Raw genomic sequence first — 18,565 nt, 5'->3', positions numbered from 1 at the left:
TTTCCACGAAAGCCCTGCCTTCTGCATCATATGGGAATGTCCAATTGCTTTACCGCAGTACTTTTCAAACTTGGCTGCGATCGGAATTATCTGGGGAGAAGGGTAAAAATAGATTGCTAGCTTCTCCTGGGGTTCAGTCAGTTTGGGTTGTGTTCGAGAGAACTTGTAACAGATGATTTTGCAGCATTTCCACAGCAGTTTTAGGAAGGACTGTTTCAAGGCAGCTTTTCAAACTTTAATGCGCGTGTGAATCACCTGAAAGTTTTGAGGCCATGCAGATCCTAATTTAGTATGCCTGTGGTGGGGCCTGAGAGTCTGTTTCTCTCAAACATGCTAATCACACTTGTAGTTGAAAGGTTTGAATTTCAGCTAATGGATATTAATTTTTACTCATCTGGATCTCAGGGAGTAATCTTTGTTTTCTAGAGAGTTGGTTCTCAGAGTGTGGCTCCCGAACTGCACAGTTAGCATCATTCGGGAATTGTTAGAAATGCAAATTCTTAGATCCCCCATCCTCAATCCAGTTTAAACACAATCAGCCCTCCAGTGATCCTGAGGTACTCCAAAGTTGGGGGACCACTACTCCCAGTAGTCCTCTCTGTTAATTTACACAGTGAGAAGTGAAAACACATTTCTTCTAATTCCTTCTTCCTTTCCTCCCTCTCTCCTTCCATCCTTCCTTTCCTTCCTCCCACCTTACTTCCCTCCTCCCTCCCTATGGGTCCTTCTTTCTCTCTCTCTGTCCTTCCCTTCCTCTTTCTCTTCTTCCTCCCCTCCCTCTCTCCTTCCCTCCCCCCCTTGTCTTTTCCTACCTCCTTCCCTTCCTTCCTCCTTCCTTCCATCCTTCCCCCCCAGCCTCTTTCCTTCTTTCCCTCCCTTCCTCCTCCCATTCTTCCTTCCTTCCTTTCTTCACAGAGTCTTGCTGTGTAGCCCAGGCACACCTCAAATTCATGATCCTTGTCCACCTCCCAAGTGCTGGGATTACAGGTGTGAGACACCATGCCCTTTTTTTTTTGGTTTTGTGTTTGTTTTTTGTTTTGGCAGTACTGGGGGTTGATCTCAGGGACCTGTACTTGCCAGGCAGGTGCTTTGTTATTTGAGCCATGCCCCCAGTCTCTTTTGCCTTGGGTTATATTTTAGATAAGGTCTCTCTCTTTTTTTTGCCTGTGATCCTCCTACCTACATCTACTATGTAGCTGGGACCACAGTTGTGCACCACCACATTCAGCTTATTAGGATGAAGTCTTGCTAACTTTTTGCCCTGGCTGGCCTGGAACTGCAATCATCCTCCTCCCAAGTAGATGGGATTACAGGCATGAGCCACAGTGCCCTGCCTTTGTTTTTGTTTTTAAGATTGGTTCATGTTGAAATACCCAGCCCTAAATTACTCGACTACTCTTTAAAATTGTACCAAATCAATGTTCTACAATTTTCTGACCATTTCCTTGTTGGTGGACCTTTTGATTGCTTTCAGTTTGCTTGTTTTTTCCTTTGGCTTTATAAACAATACTAGATGTTTTGCACATGCACAAGGAGAATTTCTCTAGAAGTTTTTTTAAACTGTGGGTTGCAACTAGCATGCATATTTTAAAAGTAGAAAGAGAACAGAAGAGCAGATACTAGTCTGAGGCATATAGTAAGAGTTTAAGAGCAGTGTTTTGTAGAACTTTGTTTTCGGGGTATGTGTACTGGATTAAGATATGAAATACATTTTCTACTTTGGTCACAGGCAGACAACACCTGACTCGCTATTAGAATTGCCCTCGAGTTGTGAGGCCAGCTTATGACTGGTGCTCCCATGCTGTGCATCTGTCCCAAGTGTTTTGTTTTTTTCCTACTTTAAATTGTTCATCCCCCAGTGAGTGGTTTTACCTTGTCTTTTCCTGATAACTAGTGAGGTGGTGGTTAATCCTTTTTTTCCATGACCTGGAGATTGAACCCAGGGGCCTTGCCCATGCTAGGCAAGTGCTGCATGGGTTGAGCTATGCCCCGGCCCTCTTTTTTTTTTAAATTAGAGGAAAATTAGTATAATTAGGTCAGTGTTGAAAATGGTAATGCGTATAATACTTGAATGATATAAATACATTTCTTTGAAAGTTGGAATTACATGACTTGCTAGCACTAATGATTGACAGTTGGGAGCTGCTTTAATTGAGCGGTTTAATTTTATGAGCTCTCTCTTTACACACTGTAATCCATGTTCAGTTCTATAAACCTGAGTCTTTGAATTTGGTATAATGACCTTGTATTTGTACTAAAACAAGACCATCGGTAGTTATTAGTAAGAGCATCATTTTATTGATGAGTATCAGTATTACTGTATGTGTACACAGATACAGGCACATTTTTTTCTATTAAAATGTTATAATAAGAGTGGAAATGTGGTTCAAGCAGTAGAATCTGCTTTGCAAATGCAAAGCCCTGAGTTCAAACCCAAGTCCCACTGAAAAAAATTACAATAAAATGCATGGAATACTTTTAAAAGTATAGAAGGATTAAAAACGGTGTTTTTTTTTTTCACTTCCTGTCCTCCAGTTGTCCCCTGGAGCAAGTGCTATTAAAAGGTTTTTCTAAGACCTCTTAGACATGTATATACTTGATCACTGTCCCCGTCTTCCGTTCCTCCCCTCCCGTTTACTCAGATGACATCATTCCGTGCATTGTTCCAGAGCTGCCTGTCTCCTCTGTTAATGTATCTTAAAGTTGTTTCATGGTAGCGCGTTTGTGTAACATGCACAAGGCCCTGAGTTCCATCCCCAGAAGATTGTTTTGTTTTAGCACATGAGAATTTTACCTTCTGTTTGTCAACTGCTAGATTTGATTCTTTATGCAGCTACAGCAATATTCATTTTAAGGATCCAGGCGCCGGTGACTCACACCTATAATCCTAGCTACTGGGAGGCAGAGATTAGAGGATCGTGGTTCAAAGCCAGCCCAAAGTTTTCAAGACCCTATCTTGAAAATACCCAGCACAATAAAGGGCTGCTGGTTTGGCTCAAGTGGTAGAGTACCTGCTTGGCAAATGTGAAGCCCTGAGTTCAAACCTCAGTCCCATTAAAAAAAAAAAAAAGTTGAAATCTTTTTTTTTTTCTTTTTAACCTAAATATGCATCAGTAGTTAAATGGTTTTTTTGTATGTGTGTGTGTGACTGGGATTTGAACTCAGGGCCTCACATTTGTAAAGCAGATGCTCTACCACTTGAGCCACTCTATCAGCTCATTTTGCTCTGATTATTTTAGAGATGGGGGGGGTCTCACAAACTGTTTGCCTGGGTTGACCTTGAACTGTGATCCTCCTGATCTCAGCCTCCCAAGTAAGTCAACAGTGTCCTCCTGGCAATTTCAACTTTTATAAACTATGTTGAATTAAATAGTTTTATACTTCATTAAATGTGAGTTTATCTTTAGGATAAATTCCAGAGAGCAAAATTGCTGGGTCAAAGGAAGATGTATCAAGATTTTATCCAGATTGCCTTATAAAAACTAGAACTCTCTCAAAATTTATCAGAACTGTGAGAAGTACTCATGTTGTCCGCACATCGTGGTTTCCAGCTAGAAAATACCTACGTTACAGAGGTCTTCTGGCTTTCTTACTTTACCTTTAAAACCAGCAGACTTGGGAGGTGTGGACTCTGACAGACATGCTGCATAGATGTCTGGGAGGAGTACAGGCGCTTGTTCTCTAAGCAGCTGTCCCTCCTGTGCTGGCTGTTTTCTTTTGCTCTCATTGGCGGGGGTTCTTGTAGGCTCAGTCTTCCTCTCTCTTCTTTCCTGCTTTGTCTCAGCTTGTGTGGATGAGTGTATCGTCTAGAGAGCAGACCGTTTCCCACAAAAAGGAATGAGGGTGCTCTTATTTGGAAAATCTGCTTTCCAGTGGATGAATGTTGGGGTTGGACTGTAAGAGTGGAACGATCTTGACCTTTTATCTTCAGCGTGTTTTTCCTCTGGTACCATATGCCAGTTGAATTTGCAGATAATGGGGGAAGGCTAGAGGGAGGGAGGAGGGTGTGGGGGAACCAGTGAGAAGTTGCCAGCAACTTAACAAAGTTACTGAAACTTAGTTACAAGGTTTGTTTTTAGCATTTCTTTATTATCATATTGTTGTACTGAAGAGTGAGTTTAATGTGAATTGATCTCATTAAAGTTACTTCTGAAGAGTAGAAATCAGACATTGCAGTAGCAATAAGAATATGGCAGGTTAGGAATAACTTGTTACTTTCAGCAAGCTTTCTGATTTATTTATTTATTTACTATTTATTGATTGATTGATTGTAGTGCTGGGTTGAACTCGGGGCCCCAGGCTTACTGCACAAGTGTTCTGCCATTTGAACCACATCACCAGCTCTTTTTGCCTTTAGTTACTTTGTGATAGAGTCTTGCTTTATGTGAGAGCTGACCTGGACCACACTCCTCCTGTTTATACTTCCTGTGTAGTCGAATTGACAGGCACAGGGCACTATATTCACCCATTAGTTGAAATGAGGAGGTCTCCTGAACTTTTGGCCAGGACTGGCCTCAAACTGTGATCCTTCTTTTCTCTTCCTACTCAGTAGCTAGGATTGCAGGCATGAGCTACTCTTCGTGGCCAAGTTTTCTTATTTATAAAGCAGGGCTGCTTATAGTACCTCTAAAGACTTGAGGATTAAGTGCGATATGTATACATGCAACAAACTAAGGTCTCATGTGTATACATACATATATATGCCTAGGCATCACAGCTCATAAACTGGGGAATAAGGGCCCAAAAGTTGCTTGACTGATGAGTAAAAAATAGTCTTTTGTCTGTTTCCTAGGCCAGACACTTGTTTTCCCCTCAGTATTGGAATCCCCCCTCCCCCTTATCTCTTCCTTCCACCTTTCTCTCTCTTTTTTTTTTCCTTCCACCTAATACCTTTTTTTTTTTTTGGCAGTACTGAGGCTTGAACTCAGGGCCTACACCTTGCCACTCCACCAGCCCTTTTTTGTGAAGGGTTTTTTCAAGATAGGGTCTCTTGAACTGTTTGCATGGGCTGGCTTTGTACCTTGATCCTCCTGATCTCTGCCTCCTGAGTTGCTAGGACAACCGGCTCTGATATCCCTTCTGTCCCTGTCTTGAGCCTGTGCTTCACTGTGTAACTCTTCTCAGGAAGTACGTCTGGCAGAAGAAAATGGGTTTACACATCAGGAACTTCCTGTTGTGTCCAGAGCATCCAGCAGACTCAGTGGGAGAGCTGTGGGCCTCCTGCACCTTCCCCCCTCCAAGTCATCTTATATGTAGATGTTTTTTCTTATTTATATTCTTGTCAAATCTTTCAAAAATAATGCTGTCATTTGTAGTGTAGTTACCTATAAACCAGTAAATCCCTCTAATTAAGAGCTGATTATAAAGTGTGAGGCCCTGAGTTCAAACCTCAGTCCCACCAAAAAAATACATATGTAAAATAAAGAGCTGATTATACCTTTAATTTTTTTCCAATGGAAAAACTTTGAATTTAGGTTTTCCATAGGCTTAAAAAAACAGAGCCTAGTCATTGCTTCTTGGTATTGTTACTATTTTAATAATGCAGGGAATTGCACTCAGGGCTTTGAGCTTCCTGGGCAGGCACTCTGCCATTGAGCTACACCCCCAATTCCTGTTCTTGGTATTATTTTAATTTGAGAATGGTAGGAAAACCTGGAGAAGTGTACATTTGTGTAAGTGATGTAATGTGTTTGTGATGATATCATCTCTTTCTTTACAGGTAGGCGAAAACCAAGAGTACATCGGCCTCGTTCTCCAATATTAGAAGAAAAAGACATCCCGCCCCTTGACTTTCCCAAGTCCTCTGAGGATTTAATGGTGCCTAATGAGCATATAATGAACGTTATCGCCATCTATGAGGTACTGCGGAACTTTGGCACCGTTTTAAGATTGTCTCCTTTTCGCTTTGAGGACTTCTGTGCCGCCCTGGTGAGCCAGGAGCAGTGCACGCTCATGGCGGAGATGCACGTCGTGCTCTTAAAGGCTGTGCTGCGGGAAGAGGACACATCCAACACCACCTTCGGCCCAGCTGACCTGAAAGACAGTGTCAACTCCACTCTGTATTTCATCGATGGGATGACGTGGCCTGAGGTGCTGCGGGTGTACTGCGAGAGTGACCAGGAGTACCACCACGTTCTCCCCTACCAGGAGGCAGAGGACTATCCCTATGGACCAGTAGAGAACAAAATCAAAGTGCTGCAGTTTCTAGTTGATCAGTTCCTCACCACGAATATCGCCCGTGAGGAGCTGATGTCTGAGGGTGTGATCCAGTATGATGACCACTGCAGGGTTTGTCACAAACTTGGGGACTTGCTTTGTTGTGAGACGTGTTCAGCTGTGTACCATTTGGAATGTGTGAAGCCACCTCTAGAGGAGGTGCCGGAGGACGAATGGCAGTGTGAAGTCTGTGTTGCACACAAGGTGCCTGGAGTGACTGACTGTGTTGCTGAGATCCAAAAGAATAAACCATATATTCGACATGAGCCCATTGGCTATGACAGAAGTCGGAGGAAATACTGGTTCTTGAATCGAAGACTCATAATGTAAGTAAACCTGGTCATAAATTCTGGATGTGTTTAAAACCAAACCATTTTCCTTCATGGTGGATGTCACAGAGCTGTATCATCAGTGTGGTATAAAGTTTTTTAATCTAATGATGAGTTGTAGTAAAGTGAATTTCAAACCTGCAGGAATAAGTCTGTTGACCCCCTTTGTAAACGTTAAGAAAGAAGAGAGTTCACAGAATGCAGAAAAGGGGATGTTCCCAGGCAGAACACCACTGGGTGTCAGTCAGCCCTTCCTTGGTTTGTGATGGGGTTTTGCCCTTTGGCTTTACCATATCTGTTTGTAAAATGGAGTAGCAAGAGCAGAACTTGCTGCAGCACTTGTCACAGCCAGTCTCCCAGGAGGAGGTGGCACAGGTCAGAGTCTGTCCTCAGTGTCCCCAGGGCTTCACGAAGCACTTCTGGGCATCATCAGGCCAGGTTGAAGTGGACACCATATTGGCCACCCCATAGGAACCTGGAAGGGGGCGTGGCTGCTTTGTATCTTCAGTGTCCCAGGTTTTCAAAGCCTTCTTCCAGTTCTCAGAATTAAGTCAAACAGCAAATGTGTGGTAGGATGACATAAATGTCAGAGCAGGGTATAGAGGGCAGAAGGAAGTCACCACTCTTGCTGTGCAGTGTCTGAACCCATTTGACTCTTCTTTTTCAATATTGAGACTTGAACTGAGAACCTTGCTCATACTAGGCAAGTGCTCTGATATTTGTGCTAAGCACCAACCCTTCCATTTATTATTTTGTGTTTGAGATAGGGTCTCGCTAACTTGACTGGCCTCAAATGTGTGATCTTCCTGCCTTCACCTTCCGGGATTACAGGCATGCACCACTCTGTGCCCAGCTTGTGGGTTTTTTGTTTGTTTATTTGTTTTGTTTTGTCTTTTGGAGGTATGGGGCTTTAAATTCAGGTTTTGTATTTGTTAGGCAGGTGCTCTACCACTTCAGCCACACCTCTAGCCCCATGCCCAGCTTCTGGTTCTTTATTTATTTCAAAGGAGTGGTTTGGACTCAGCTGAAAGTTTATGGAATCTTCTCACCTGCTGTGTTGTAAAGGTGTATGATGATAGGCACTTGTGTGGTCTGTTTTCATCCATTGAACACTTGGTGGCCATTCTCAATCTGGAAGTTGTGACCTTGGACTCAGAACTCTCCTGATGACTTCTTCCTCTCCTTTTCCCTGTCGAATTTGTCTTGAGCTATTATTTTATCGAATGCTGGACTTCCTGTTTTGGCCTTCCGATTTTCTCATCTTTTTCCCTCTAGCTTTCTTCTTGGTCTTTTTTCCTTACTGGGTTGTATGTGTGTCACTCAGTTTTTCTAAGTTTTCTTCTCTTGTTTTCCCAATGCTACTGTTTTCTGCTACCTTATCTTTATTTTCTAGAATTGTTTGGTTTTTGAATCATTTTTTTAAAAGATAATAAATAGAATAAATAGAATACTGTTTCTATATCACGGATGTAATTTTTTCTCTTACCTTTTTGAGCATATTTTTATTTATTTATTTTGTTGATACTGGGTGTTGAACTCAGGGCCTTGCACTTTGCAGGCGAGGCTCTCCTATGTGAACAATAGCCACCCCCCCCTCCCCGCCCCCAAGCACTTTTTGTTTTAGTTATTTTTGGGATAGGGTCTAGCGTTTATTCCAGGGCCATCCTGAATTGCAGTCCTCCTATTTAAGCTTCCTGAGTAGCTGGGATGACAGGCTACCTCACCCAGCTTTTTATTGGTTGAGATGTGGAGAGGGGTGTCTTGTGAACTTTTTGCCTAGGTTGTCCTCTAACCACGATCCTCCAAAAGTAGTTGCGATTACAGGCATAAGCCACCACGCCCAACCTTGTTTTTGTTTCTTAGACAGTATCTTGCTTTGTAGCCCAGCCTGACCTGGGACTGTCAGTCCTGCCTCAGACCCCGGAGTGCTGGAATTACAGGTGTGCACTACCACACTTGGCTTCTAAGGATATTAATTGTAGGGGTTTTTTTCCCTTACATAATCTATTTCTTCTAAATTGCTTCTTCCTGTTTGTTTTGGTCTCTCTCTTCCATCTTCAGATGTCTGTTAATCCTTTATTTTCTGCTCCTGATTAACATTGCGAATATGTGGCTAATTGGAGCTGTAAGACTTGTAGTCTCACCATGGGTGACTTTCATAGTGTTTTCTTGGGGAATCCCTATTGTCTGTATTTTTAGCTCTTTCTTGGAGAACTGGGCCCAAAGTCCTTTTCCAGTGTCCGGCTTGGCGCGTGCAGGGCTGCCTGGTGATATTCTGGTGGCTGAGTGGTGGAAGTGAGCTGTGTTTGTTGTGCATACTGCATTTCCTCTGTCACTTAAAGCATCAGTTGTCTGAACAGTATCTTAGTTCCCACCTGAGTATGGTGTCTTCTGGCCCAGAGCACTTTAGTTTTACCTCCTCTGGAAACTAGTCCTTTAGTGGCTTGGAGGGAGAGGGGCCCTAGGGATCTGCTCCTTACACAGCCACAGACAGTTGTCTGGTTCCTGTCCTCCCCTCCTCGTCTGTAGTCTTCGCAGGACTGGGAAATTGAGTTGCTTCTCAGCTGCTCTTGCTTTGGGATTGGGCTTTCTTGGCTCTGATCTTTGGTGGTAATCCCTTGTCCATCTGCTTTCCTGCTTTCAACCTTTTTGGTTCTCTCTTCTTTTCCCTATCCTTGTGAGTTTATGTCTTTAAAAATAGTTCTTTTAAAAAAATATATAGTTGAGGACTGGTACCATGGCTCAAGTGGTAGAGCTCCTGTCTAGTAAGTGCAAGGGCCTGAGTTCAAATCCCAGCACTGCCTGCAAGGGGATTTATTTTTTATTTTTTATTTTTGGTTCATTCATTCATTTGTTTTTGAGACAGTGTCTTGCTTTGTAGCCCAGGCTAGCCTGGAACTCAGTCCTTCTGCCTCAGCCTTCCAAGTGTTGGTATTATAGATGTGTGCCACCATACCCAGTGTTCTTTAGCATAGTTTTAAGACAATCTCCGAAGGGAGCAGAATTAGATCTGTCACCTTAATCCATAAACTGGTATAAGAAATAATACAATATATAAAAATTTAAAAGAATATCATATATCTATTGGTTTGGATCTATTCTTCTCTCCCTCCCCTTCCTTTATGTTTTTCAGACAGGGTCTTGCTTTGTAGCCCAGGCTGGGATCCTCTTACCTCCACCTTCAGTGTAGCTGGGATTACAGGCATGTACTACCATGCCCAGTACCTGGCTGAGTTTTAGTTGACATTTAATGCTGTGTGCTGTCATTGTAATGAAAATTCAGTTGTGCTGCATGTCAGAGAGCTTGGTGCTTATTCTCTCTGTAGACCTTGTTCACTCCATCTCAGGTGCTCTTCTGAAAGAAGCTCATAATGTTTAGAGTTGCTGTGAACAGATTAGGAAGTGAGATTTAGTCCATGTTCCTCTTCTCCCATCCCTGAACTTCTCTTCCCAGTCCTGTGCCTTCTCCCTTTTGATTGTCATAAAAGCCACCTGCGTCTTTCTCTGCACTGCTCTTTTTTGGCTACACAGTGTATAGCTAAGCCTTGACATCTTTAAGACTTACTACACAGCAATCAGTGGTCTAGGCCTTCCTTAGTTTTAGAGACCTGGAAGTAGAACTGGTAGGTGATGATTTAGTGATGAAAATGGCCCAAAATGATGTTTATTGGGCATTCACTGTGCACCTCACAGTGTCCTCTAAGCATTTTAAAAATTCGTCTCCACATCCACCCAATAATGGCCGTGTTATATTGCCTACATTTTATAGATGGAAGAGACTGACTCAGATTAAATAACTCACCCTTGAACTTATCCAAGGTACTATGGCTGTTAGGAAGTGGGATCTGAAATTTTTTGGGCTGTTTGTAAGAATATTTGTAGTACCTGAATATATGCCGCAGTCTAGCTTCCAAATGACCACCTTGCAAGCCTGTTAAAATTTGTGCCTGGGATCTGGGGGAGAAAGTGTGGTGGTGGTTTTTGTTATATGCGCACTGAGTACTTCTCAGAGCGTTTACATTTTGAAATAAAGGCACTTTTAGAGAATGTAAAGTAAATTAAGTGGTGTTCTGAGTTTTGCTCTGTGTTGATACTGGGACGTTTAGGAAGCAGATACATCCAGATGAAACAACTGAAATGACTTAAGGAAGTAAAGAACTGCTTTGAACTTAGTTAAGTAGGTGAGCACTTTTGCAATCACAGGATTCAGACAACTTAAGTTACCATTTAAGCACTGGGGATGAATTTTTGATTCATTATTGGTGAGGTCAAATACTCTCCTATGTTGAACAATAAAATTCTTCATTTAAGTTTTGTTTGGCAATTAAACGGTACATTTAAATGTTTGCTTTAACAACACTGATCATAGTCACTCAAATTGGTATTTTTGGCACATTATCAAATGCATAGAATTTAAAGATGACCACAGACTGATATCTTTTTTCATGCTATGATACTTGAGTATTTTCTGCTTAAAATCAAATTGGACATTTAAAGCATAGTTAGTGATAATTAAGTAAATTTGAAAGATATAACATTTACTGAAAATAATTTCAGAGTCGATGTTCCCTTGTGGTAGGTTCTATGTGGACTTTTGTGAAAGTTTTAAAGCCAGATAAGTTACACAGGCAGTTATAGCATGGAGAGGTTTGGTGTATGCTTTCCCTGGAAGCTCTGAAACTTCAAGTGGTGAATCTCAGGGCCCTGTAGCTCAAGAGGGAGGTGCCAAAAACAGAGACTGTCAGAAAACACTTTTAAGTTATTCGTAGAAATTTTTCCATTATTTGAGGGGGCTGGTGGAGTGGCTCAAGTGGTAGAGCACCTGCCTAGCTAGCATGAGGCCTTGAGTTCAAACCCCAGTACTACCAAAAAAGAAAAAAAAAAAAGACATTATTTGTGTAGGTTAGTGATGCATAAAACCAAAGAAAGGTCCTTATACATGAATTTATAGTCTATCTGGGGAGTGAGACAGACATTCAGTAAACAATTTAGATGTCAGTTTTAGTATGGTTTGTAAGCAGGCCAATCTTTCTTCTGTTTCCTTCCTTCTTCCCTCCCTACCACTATGTTGCCCAGGCTAGTCTTAAATTCCCTGACTTCCTGTCTCTGCCTCTGGAGTACTCAAGAGTGCTGGGATTACAGGTGTGTACCACCACACCTTGCTTATATTTTTTCTTTTCCAAATGAACTAAATTATACTTTTTGACTTTTACTGCTTTCTACCCACATCTCACCAGTTCTGTACATTCATCAGCCTCCTGGACATGTCCAAATCACAAGCATTTCAAAGATAACACATTTAAAACAACTTACTTTTCCCCCATTACCTACTCTTCATCCAGTGTTCTCGTCTCAGTATATGGGGTCACATACTAGAAACCTGGGAATGATATTTTGTCCTATATTTGTTAAAGCTCTTTTCTCTCCTCTCCTTCCCCCCTCCAGAGTCTCACTATGTAGCCCAGACTGGCCTCAAACTTGTGATCTTCCTGTCTCCGCCTCTTGAATGCTGAGGTTGCAGGTGTGTACCACCCACTGGGCACTGATTATACAGTTTAAATGCCTCCTAGTTTCTCTCTATAGTACAAGCCAGTACCATCTCCAAACTGGTCTGTAGGTCATTCTTTTCCCTCGCCTGCTGATTCTCTTCTCTATCCAGTAGCTAGGTGATTTTTAAACACCAATTTTGATGAGGTTTCCTTTTCCCTTAAGTTGAAAAAACCTTTCCATTGTTTTCATTTGCTCTTAGCAGACAGTTTAGCAGGAGCTCGTAACTTTGCTCTTTTAATTCTCTTCCTTCCCACCACTCAAAACAATAAATAAAAAGCATGCTGCTGGCCCTTGACTTTCTTATCCTTCAAGTCTCAACCAATTTATGCCATTTCTTAGGGTATAAGAACCTCCATCCTTATATCCTGAAGTACTTTAAACACCTGTCCTACCTAGAATGATTTGGCTTTAGGCAGAGAGCACATACGTCACTGAGGTTAGGAATATAATGGCAGCAGCTGTGCGCCTGGCATCCATTAGATTCTGGCATTTTAAGCACTTTACATATTTTAATTCTTTTTCATACAAGAACTGCCACCCAGGTTTCAGACTGAGAAGGCATAGAGAGGTTAAATAGCTTCTGCAAGGTCACACAAATCGTAAGGGATGAAACCAGGGTTGAACCCAAACGGTTTGGTTCCAGAACGTGTGCTCTTGACACCACCTGGGCTACTACTGGACCTCTGCTCCTATAATTGCCAAATTGCTGGCAGTGTTAGGTTCCTAAGCTACTCTAACAGATTCCACAGACTAGGTGGCTTAGACCTGCAGAAACATATTAGAAGTCAGAATCAGGTGCTAGTGGGGACATGCTTCCCCTGCAGGCTGTAGGAAGGAAAATCCTTTCTGCCTTTCCCACCTTCTGGTACTTCCTGCAGCAGAATTCCAGCATACCCACCTCCTCGGCAGGCAGGCTGAGCTTTTTCTCCACATTCTTCTCGTGGCTTCCCTTTACCCAGTTCTAGTTCCACATTGTATGTATGTGACACTGCTGTTCTCTACTTCCTGGTACCCAAGTGTGGGGTTCCTGGGGAGGAGTGGCTTAAGATAGCAGAAACTCACTGTCTCAAGTCCTGGAGGCCTGAAGTCTGAATCACATGTCACCAGCTTCTTTTTTGGAGGTTCACCGCTCCTCGTTTTTGTGGTTCTTGGAGCTTTTTGGCTTGTAGACAGATGTATTCTTCTAGCTTCTGTCTCCATCTGTGCCTCCCTCTTCTATGTGTCTGTTTCCTCTCTTACAAGGATACCAGGCATGATTTCATTTCAAAACTTGTAAATAATTATAGCTGCAAAAATAGGGCCACACCTGAGATTTTAGGTGGACCTGAATTTTGGGTCCAACCAATTACAGGGTCTCTTTTTGTTGTCCTTTTTAAACAAGATTGAGGGATTTTTTTTCCCCTTTTATTTGGCAGTGCTGGGGTTTGAACTGAGGGTCTGCACTTGCTAGGCAGGTGCTCTACCAGTTGAGCCACATCCCCAGCTTATGGTGTTTCTTATTCTTCATTTCTGTGGATTTGTTTAGAAATGCAACTTAGCCAGGTGTGGTGACACACTCTTAGTCTCAGCACTCAGCAAGCCGAAGCAGGGGGATCTGGAGTTGTAGGTTAGTTTGGGCTACATAATGAGACTCAAAAAACAAAACAAAAGAAGTAAAATTTGCCAAGCGCTGGCAGCTCACGCCTGTAATCCTAACCTTTTAGGAAGCAGAGATCAGGAGGATCTTGGTTCAGAGCCAGCCCTGGGCAGATAGTTTTTGGGACCCTATCTTGAATAAACCCATCCCAAAAATAGGGCTGGTGGAGTGGCTCAAGGTGTAGGCCCTGAGTTCAAACCCCAGTGCTGCCACACACAGACACAGACACACACACACACACAAAGTAGAAATTTACATACTTTGAAACTTATGATCTAGCTTGGTAAATTAGTCAGACTTAATCTGTAGTCTAGGTAGAAGTCAAACTGTAAATGCACACATAGAACATACATGTTTGCTCATGGTTACACTTGTGCTAAGCACTTGCTTTCCATCCTGCCCTCATCTGTCACCATGTGAGCTCCTGGGGAACACGTGGGAGGAGCATTTTTTTAGGGCAGCCTAGTGAGTGTAGGGAAGATGGTGGCCTTGTAGGAACAGCGTCGGGGAAACCCCACAGTGATCCCAAAGCTAAACAGATCCACAAATCACAGTGTATTTATGCAGGAAAGCTGCTGTTGTCACTTTTACAATCATGACAAATCATTTTGATTATATAAACTGTGTAAATAAGACCAAGTATAGCGTAAGGGCAAAGAAAGAACTTTTCTTTGAGAGCATTACTACCCTGAATTTATCCTATTGCTGCTTCAAGAAGAAAAAGTTAAGTCATTGTGAATGTTGTCTTTGATGAGCAGAATAGAATACAGCTGCTAGTACCCATTTTCAGAGCGACATTGACAAACAGCACTTTTCAGGGGTATGAAGCCGGGAAGCATGTGTGTGAAAATGCTTGAAGTATTGGAGTGTTTGGCCTGAAAAGAAAAAGCAGAGTGAAATTACAGATGCCATGAAAGATCTGAAGGATTCGTGCGGAGGAGGTGTTGCATCTGTTGCACGTGCTGCTAGCAGGCAGAGGCCGGGCTAATTGGTGGAAATACTAGGGCTTTGAGTCATCTCCCTGCGAGGAAAAACTTACTAACAGCACCTCAGTGCAGAGCGGACCATGCCTGAAGGAGTGAGCTTCTGCTGTGAATGGGAGACTGGGCAGGTGCCAGCATGGACCTGACCTGTCATCTGTTAGAGACCCTGTCAGTAGTCCATGAGTTGCTTGACAAATTGACAGAATGTACATTTAGCTAAATTTGTTCCCGTAGCATCTCATTTTCATAATGAAATCTTATAAATTGCATTTTCTACCCCCAAGACGTTTTTATGGAGAATGTTTTTCTTCTTCTGTTGAAGTGTGTAGATTCAGCTGCACACCACTTAAAGGTGGGGGTGTGTTTTAAGAAATGAGTCATTAAGCAAGTTTGTCATTGATGTGAGCATCATAGAGTGTGCTTAATAAACTACGACATGACTGTGACTGCCACTTGGCAGTGTGCTTGTGGGGGTTGTTGTCATCTGTGTGGTCCGTCGTTGACTGAAATACCATTACATGTAAGGCTGTCATTCTAAATGAAGAAAAAGTGAGGCAGTTAAAAACTCAGCCTATTTCCAACAAGGGAAATCCTCAAGATTAAAATTGTAGAAATCAGGCTGTCTTGTAACTCTTAGGCCCAGAGCTCACGGTACTTTCCGATTTGATATTGTTACTTAATTAGATTTTTGATACGGCATTGTGTTTTAAGAGCTTTTTATGATTTGTTTGATTGTTTCGGATGAAAAGACATCTTTGTGGCAAATTGGAGGAAGACCACTGTCATCACTAAGTCATAGGAACTCGGTAGACATACTCATTAGAGACTAAGATCTAGAGTAGATTTAAAAATATTTTAAGAGTTTGTGTGTAAATATTTTTGGTTTTGGTAATTTTTACATCCTTTTATTGATCTGTTCTTTAGTATATCCCTTCTTTCTTCAGAATTCCTAAAGGACTGAGTCCTAGAATTCTTCTGAATTTTTATTCCCTTTATGGTCATAATAGCATTTGATATTTACTGATTACCCACGGTGTGCCCAGGCACTGTAATAGATGCTTTATCCCAATTCCTTCAAGTCTTAACAGTGGCCCTGGGCAGGTACTACTAGATCCCCATTTTACAAGTGATGGAAATAAAATGGCTCAGAGACTAACTGAGAGAGCTGTGTTCTGTCCATGCCAACATGTCTCCAGGAACTAAGCCCATTCAAAGGCAGATCTGTTCTGTTTAATGGTGGTGGGGATGGAACCCAGGCCCCCCCACTCCACCAGCCACATGCTTGGTAGGACCTCTGGCCCCTGAGCCACACTCCTATTCCGATACTTCCTAAAAGCCCTGTCCTTTCAGCTCTGTCACTTTGCCGTTGCCGTTGGGGAAACTCTCTCATCAGGCACCTCTCACATCTCCTGAATTCCTGTTGAGGGGGAAAGGAAATACCATGTGATGTATTTCTTAAAGTCTTGACCTAGGCTCTAATCTGCCTTATTTTTTTTAAGTCAGTGGCTATTTCTGTTGAAATCTTCAGCTCTCTTAAAGGTAGTTGGAACCTCAGGAGATTGTAGGCAGGAAAGGAAGCTGTTCTTCCTCTCTGATTAGAGATGGTCCTTACATGAGAGATGAGACACTGTCACCTCATTGAGATAACTCCTCCAGGACCAGCACTTACACTGTGTGTGTGTGTGTGTGTGTGTGTGTGTGTGTGTTTTTAAGTGTGTAAGTCCTTGTAAGGTGTACTGGAATGTGAGCCTGTGCTCCGCCTCCTGTGTGCTGAGCAGAGCAAACTCTTTTCTGATGCATCTGATGTTAAATAGGTGATATGTAAAGCTGATTGCTGTGTGACTGACCTGTCCTCCACCAAGTGCTCTCCTATGGCTTGGAAATTTGGAGTCATCTTTCTGTGTGTCGTGTTTTAGGTATACTTCTCATCCCACTACTAGTCCTAAATTATTTTATCCTAAGATATGTGCGCTTGGAAATCAAAATGATTAGAGAGTGCTTAAATTAATTAAGAGTAAGTTGAGTTTGAATATGACTCAAGGGAATCTCGTGTGCTCGTACATTGGACTTTATTTTAACTTTTCACTGAGTAGATGAAATTGTCATATAGATAAGTAGTGTTGTGTCTAACATATTCCCTCTCCCCCATTTTACAACAGAGAAGAAGACACAGAAAATGAAAATGAAAAGAAAATCTGGTACTACAGCACAAAGGTCCAGCTTGCAGAATTAATAGAGTGTCTAGACAAAGATTACTGGGAAGCAGAACTTTGCAAAGTGCTAGAAGAAATGCGCGAAGAAATCCACCGGCACATGGCCATCACGGAGGACCTGACCAATAAGGCCCGGGGCAGCAACAAGTCGTTTCTGGCGGCTGCTAACGGTGAGGGACAACGCTTCTGAGATACGCACTCACTACACAGTGTGCAAGTTACGGGTGTCTTACTTTAATTGTCCGAATTTCATTTCCCCAGACAGCTTTGTTTACTCTTAACAGAAATTAAATTTTAGTGTCTTAGTTCTTGCTTTGGTCTTTATTCTCTACAGCATGCATTTCTTTTCTTTTTCTTTTTCTTTTTTTTTTTAAACAGTGTCCTGCTATGGTGGCCTAGGGTAAGCGTTGAACTCGTGCCTTCTGCCTTTATTTCTCAAGTGCTGGAACTGTGGCCATGCGCCACCGTGCCTGGTCCATTTGTTTCTTTAATTTAAGTATCTTATTAAACCTTTGGCAATCTCCTCTACCCCTCTTCCCCGTTTTTTTGTTACAGTGTTGGAGATTGAACCCAGAGCCTCATGCATGCTAGGCACGTGTTTTACCCATAAGGTGTACTTTGAGCCCCAGTCTTATTTAATTTTAAGAAGTAATATTCTCTTTGAATTTGTTTTTTATTTATTTTTTGGTAGCACTGGGGTTTGAACTCAGCTTCATGCTTGCTAGGCAGGCACACTACCACTTGAATGTCCAGCCTTTCTTTTCTTTTTGAAAAAATAAACCTCTAATTTTGGACTAGTTTAGATTTATAGGAAAGCTGTGGTGGGCTAGGTGCATAGCTCCATGGTGGAGTACTTAAAGTGCGTAACATTCGTGAAGCCCTAGGTTCCATCCCCAGCACTGCCAGGAAAAAACAAAGTTGCAAAGATAGTGCAGAGGATTGCCATGTATTCTTCAATATTTTACCTTTAGCTAAAGTTCATGCTTGATTCAGAATGCCTTACTTTTTACCCACTGTCCTTTTCTTGCCTCCTGGTCTCCTCCAGGTATACCGCATTGTATTTAGTCATCTAGACTGCCAGTGTCTCCGACTGCCCTTGCTTCCGATGACCATGGCAGTTGAGGGGTACAGGTCAATGATTTTGGAGAATGTCCTCAATAGGCGTTTTCTCATTTGCTCTGATAGTTATTGTGGGGCTATGTTAGGTGGAGTGCCATTGTCATCACATGTCAAGGGCATATTGTCACCATGACTTACCTGATGATGCTCACCTTGCTCGCCTGGTTGAAGTAGTATTTGCTCAGGTCCTCACCTGCAGTCACCACCCTCTCCACCCCTTGATACCATGTTTAGTAGAAGCAAGTCTTTAGACGTCACCTGCACATAGGGGTAGGGAATTATATTCTCCTTCCTCCAGGGAGCAATATGTACATGTAGATCTGTCTGTTCTCTCTTCATTCTGTCATTTATTTCTGTTAGGATAGATACATGCATATTCATTTTATACTTTAGGTTAGAATTCACTACTACCTTACTTATTTTGTTGCTCAACTCTTTGATTTTTGATTTTTTTTTTTTTTTTTTTTCCCCTTGCCACCACTGGGGTTTGAACTCAGAGCTACACTTCCAACCCTTTGT

General features: G+C 42.3%; 1 protein-coding gene across 17 annotated transcripts in view; it reads left to right on the top strand.

The window, feature by feature from the left end:
* Positions 1 to 18,565, top strand: part of Bptf (bromodomain PHD finger transcription factor) — a 118,877-nt gene that overhangs the window by 17,381 nt on the left and 82,931 nt on the right. For all 17 annotated transcript variants that reach the window (XM_074045459.1, XM_074045472.1, XM_074045469.1 and 14 more), the window contains exons 2-3: positions 5,720 to 6,542; positions 16,874 to 17,097. In XM_074045459.1, coding sequence (XP_073901560.1) covers positions 5,720 to 6,542; positions 16,874 to 17,097 — 1,047 coding nt within the window. The remainder of the gene's footprint in view (positions 1 to 5,719; positions 6,543 to 16,873; positions 17,098 to 18,565) is intronic.

Source organism: Castor canadensis, chromosome 11 (assembly GCF_047511655.1).
Source record: "Castor canadensis chromosome 11, mCasCan1.hap1v2, whole genome shotgun sequence".
NCBI lineage: Eukaryota > Metazoa > Chordata > Mammalia > Rodentia > Castoridae > Castor > Castor canadensis.
This window is presented reverse-complemented; position numbering and strand designations above follow the sequence as displayed.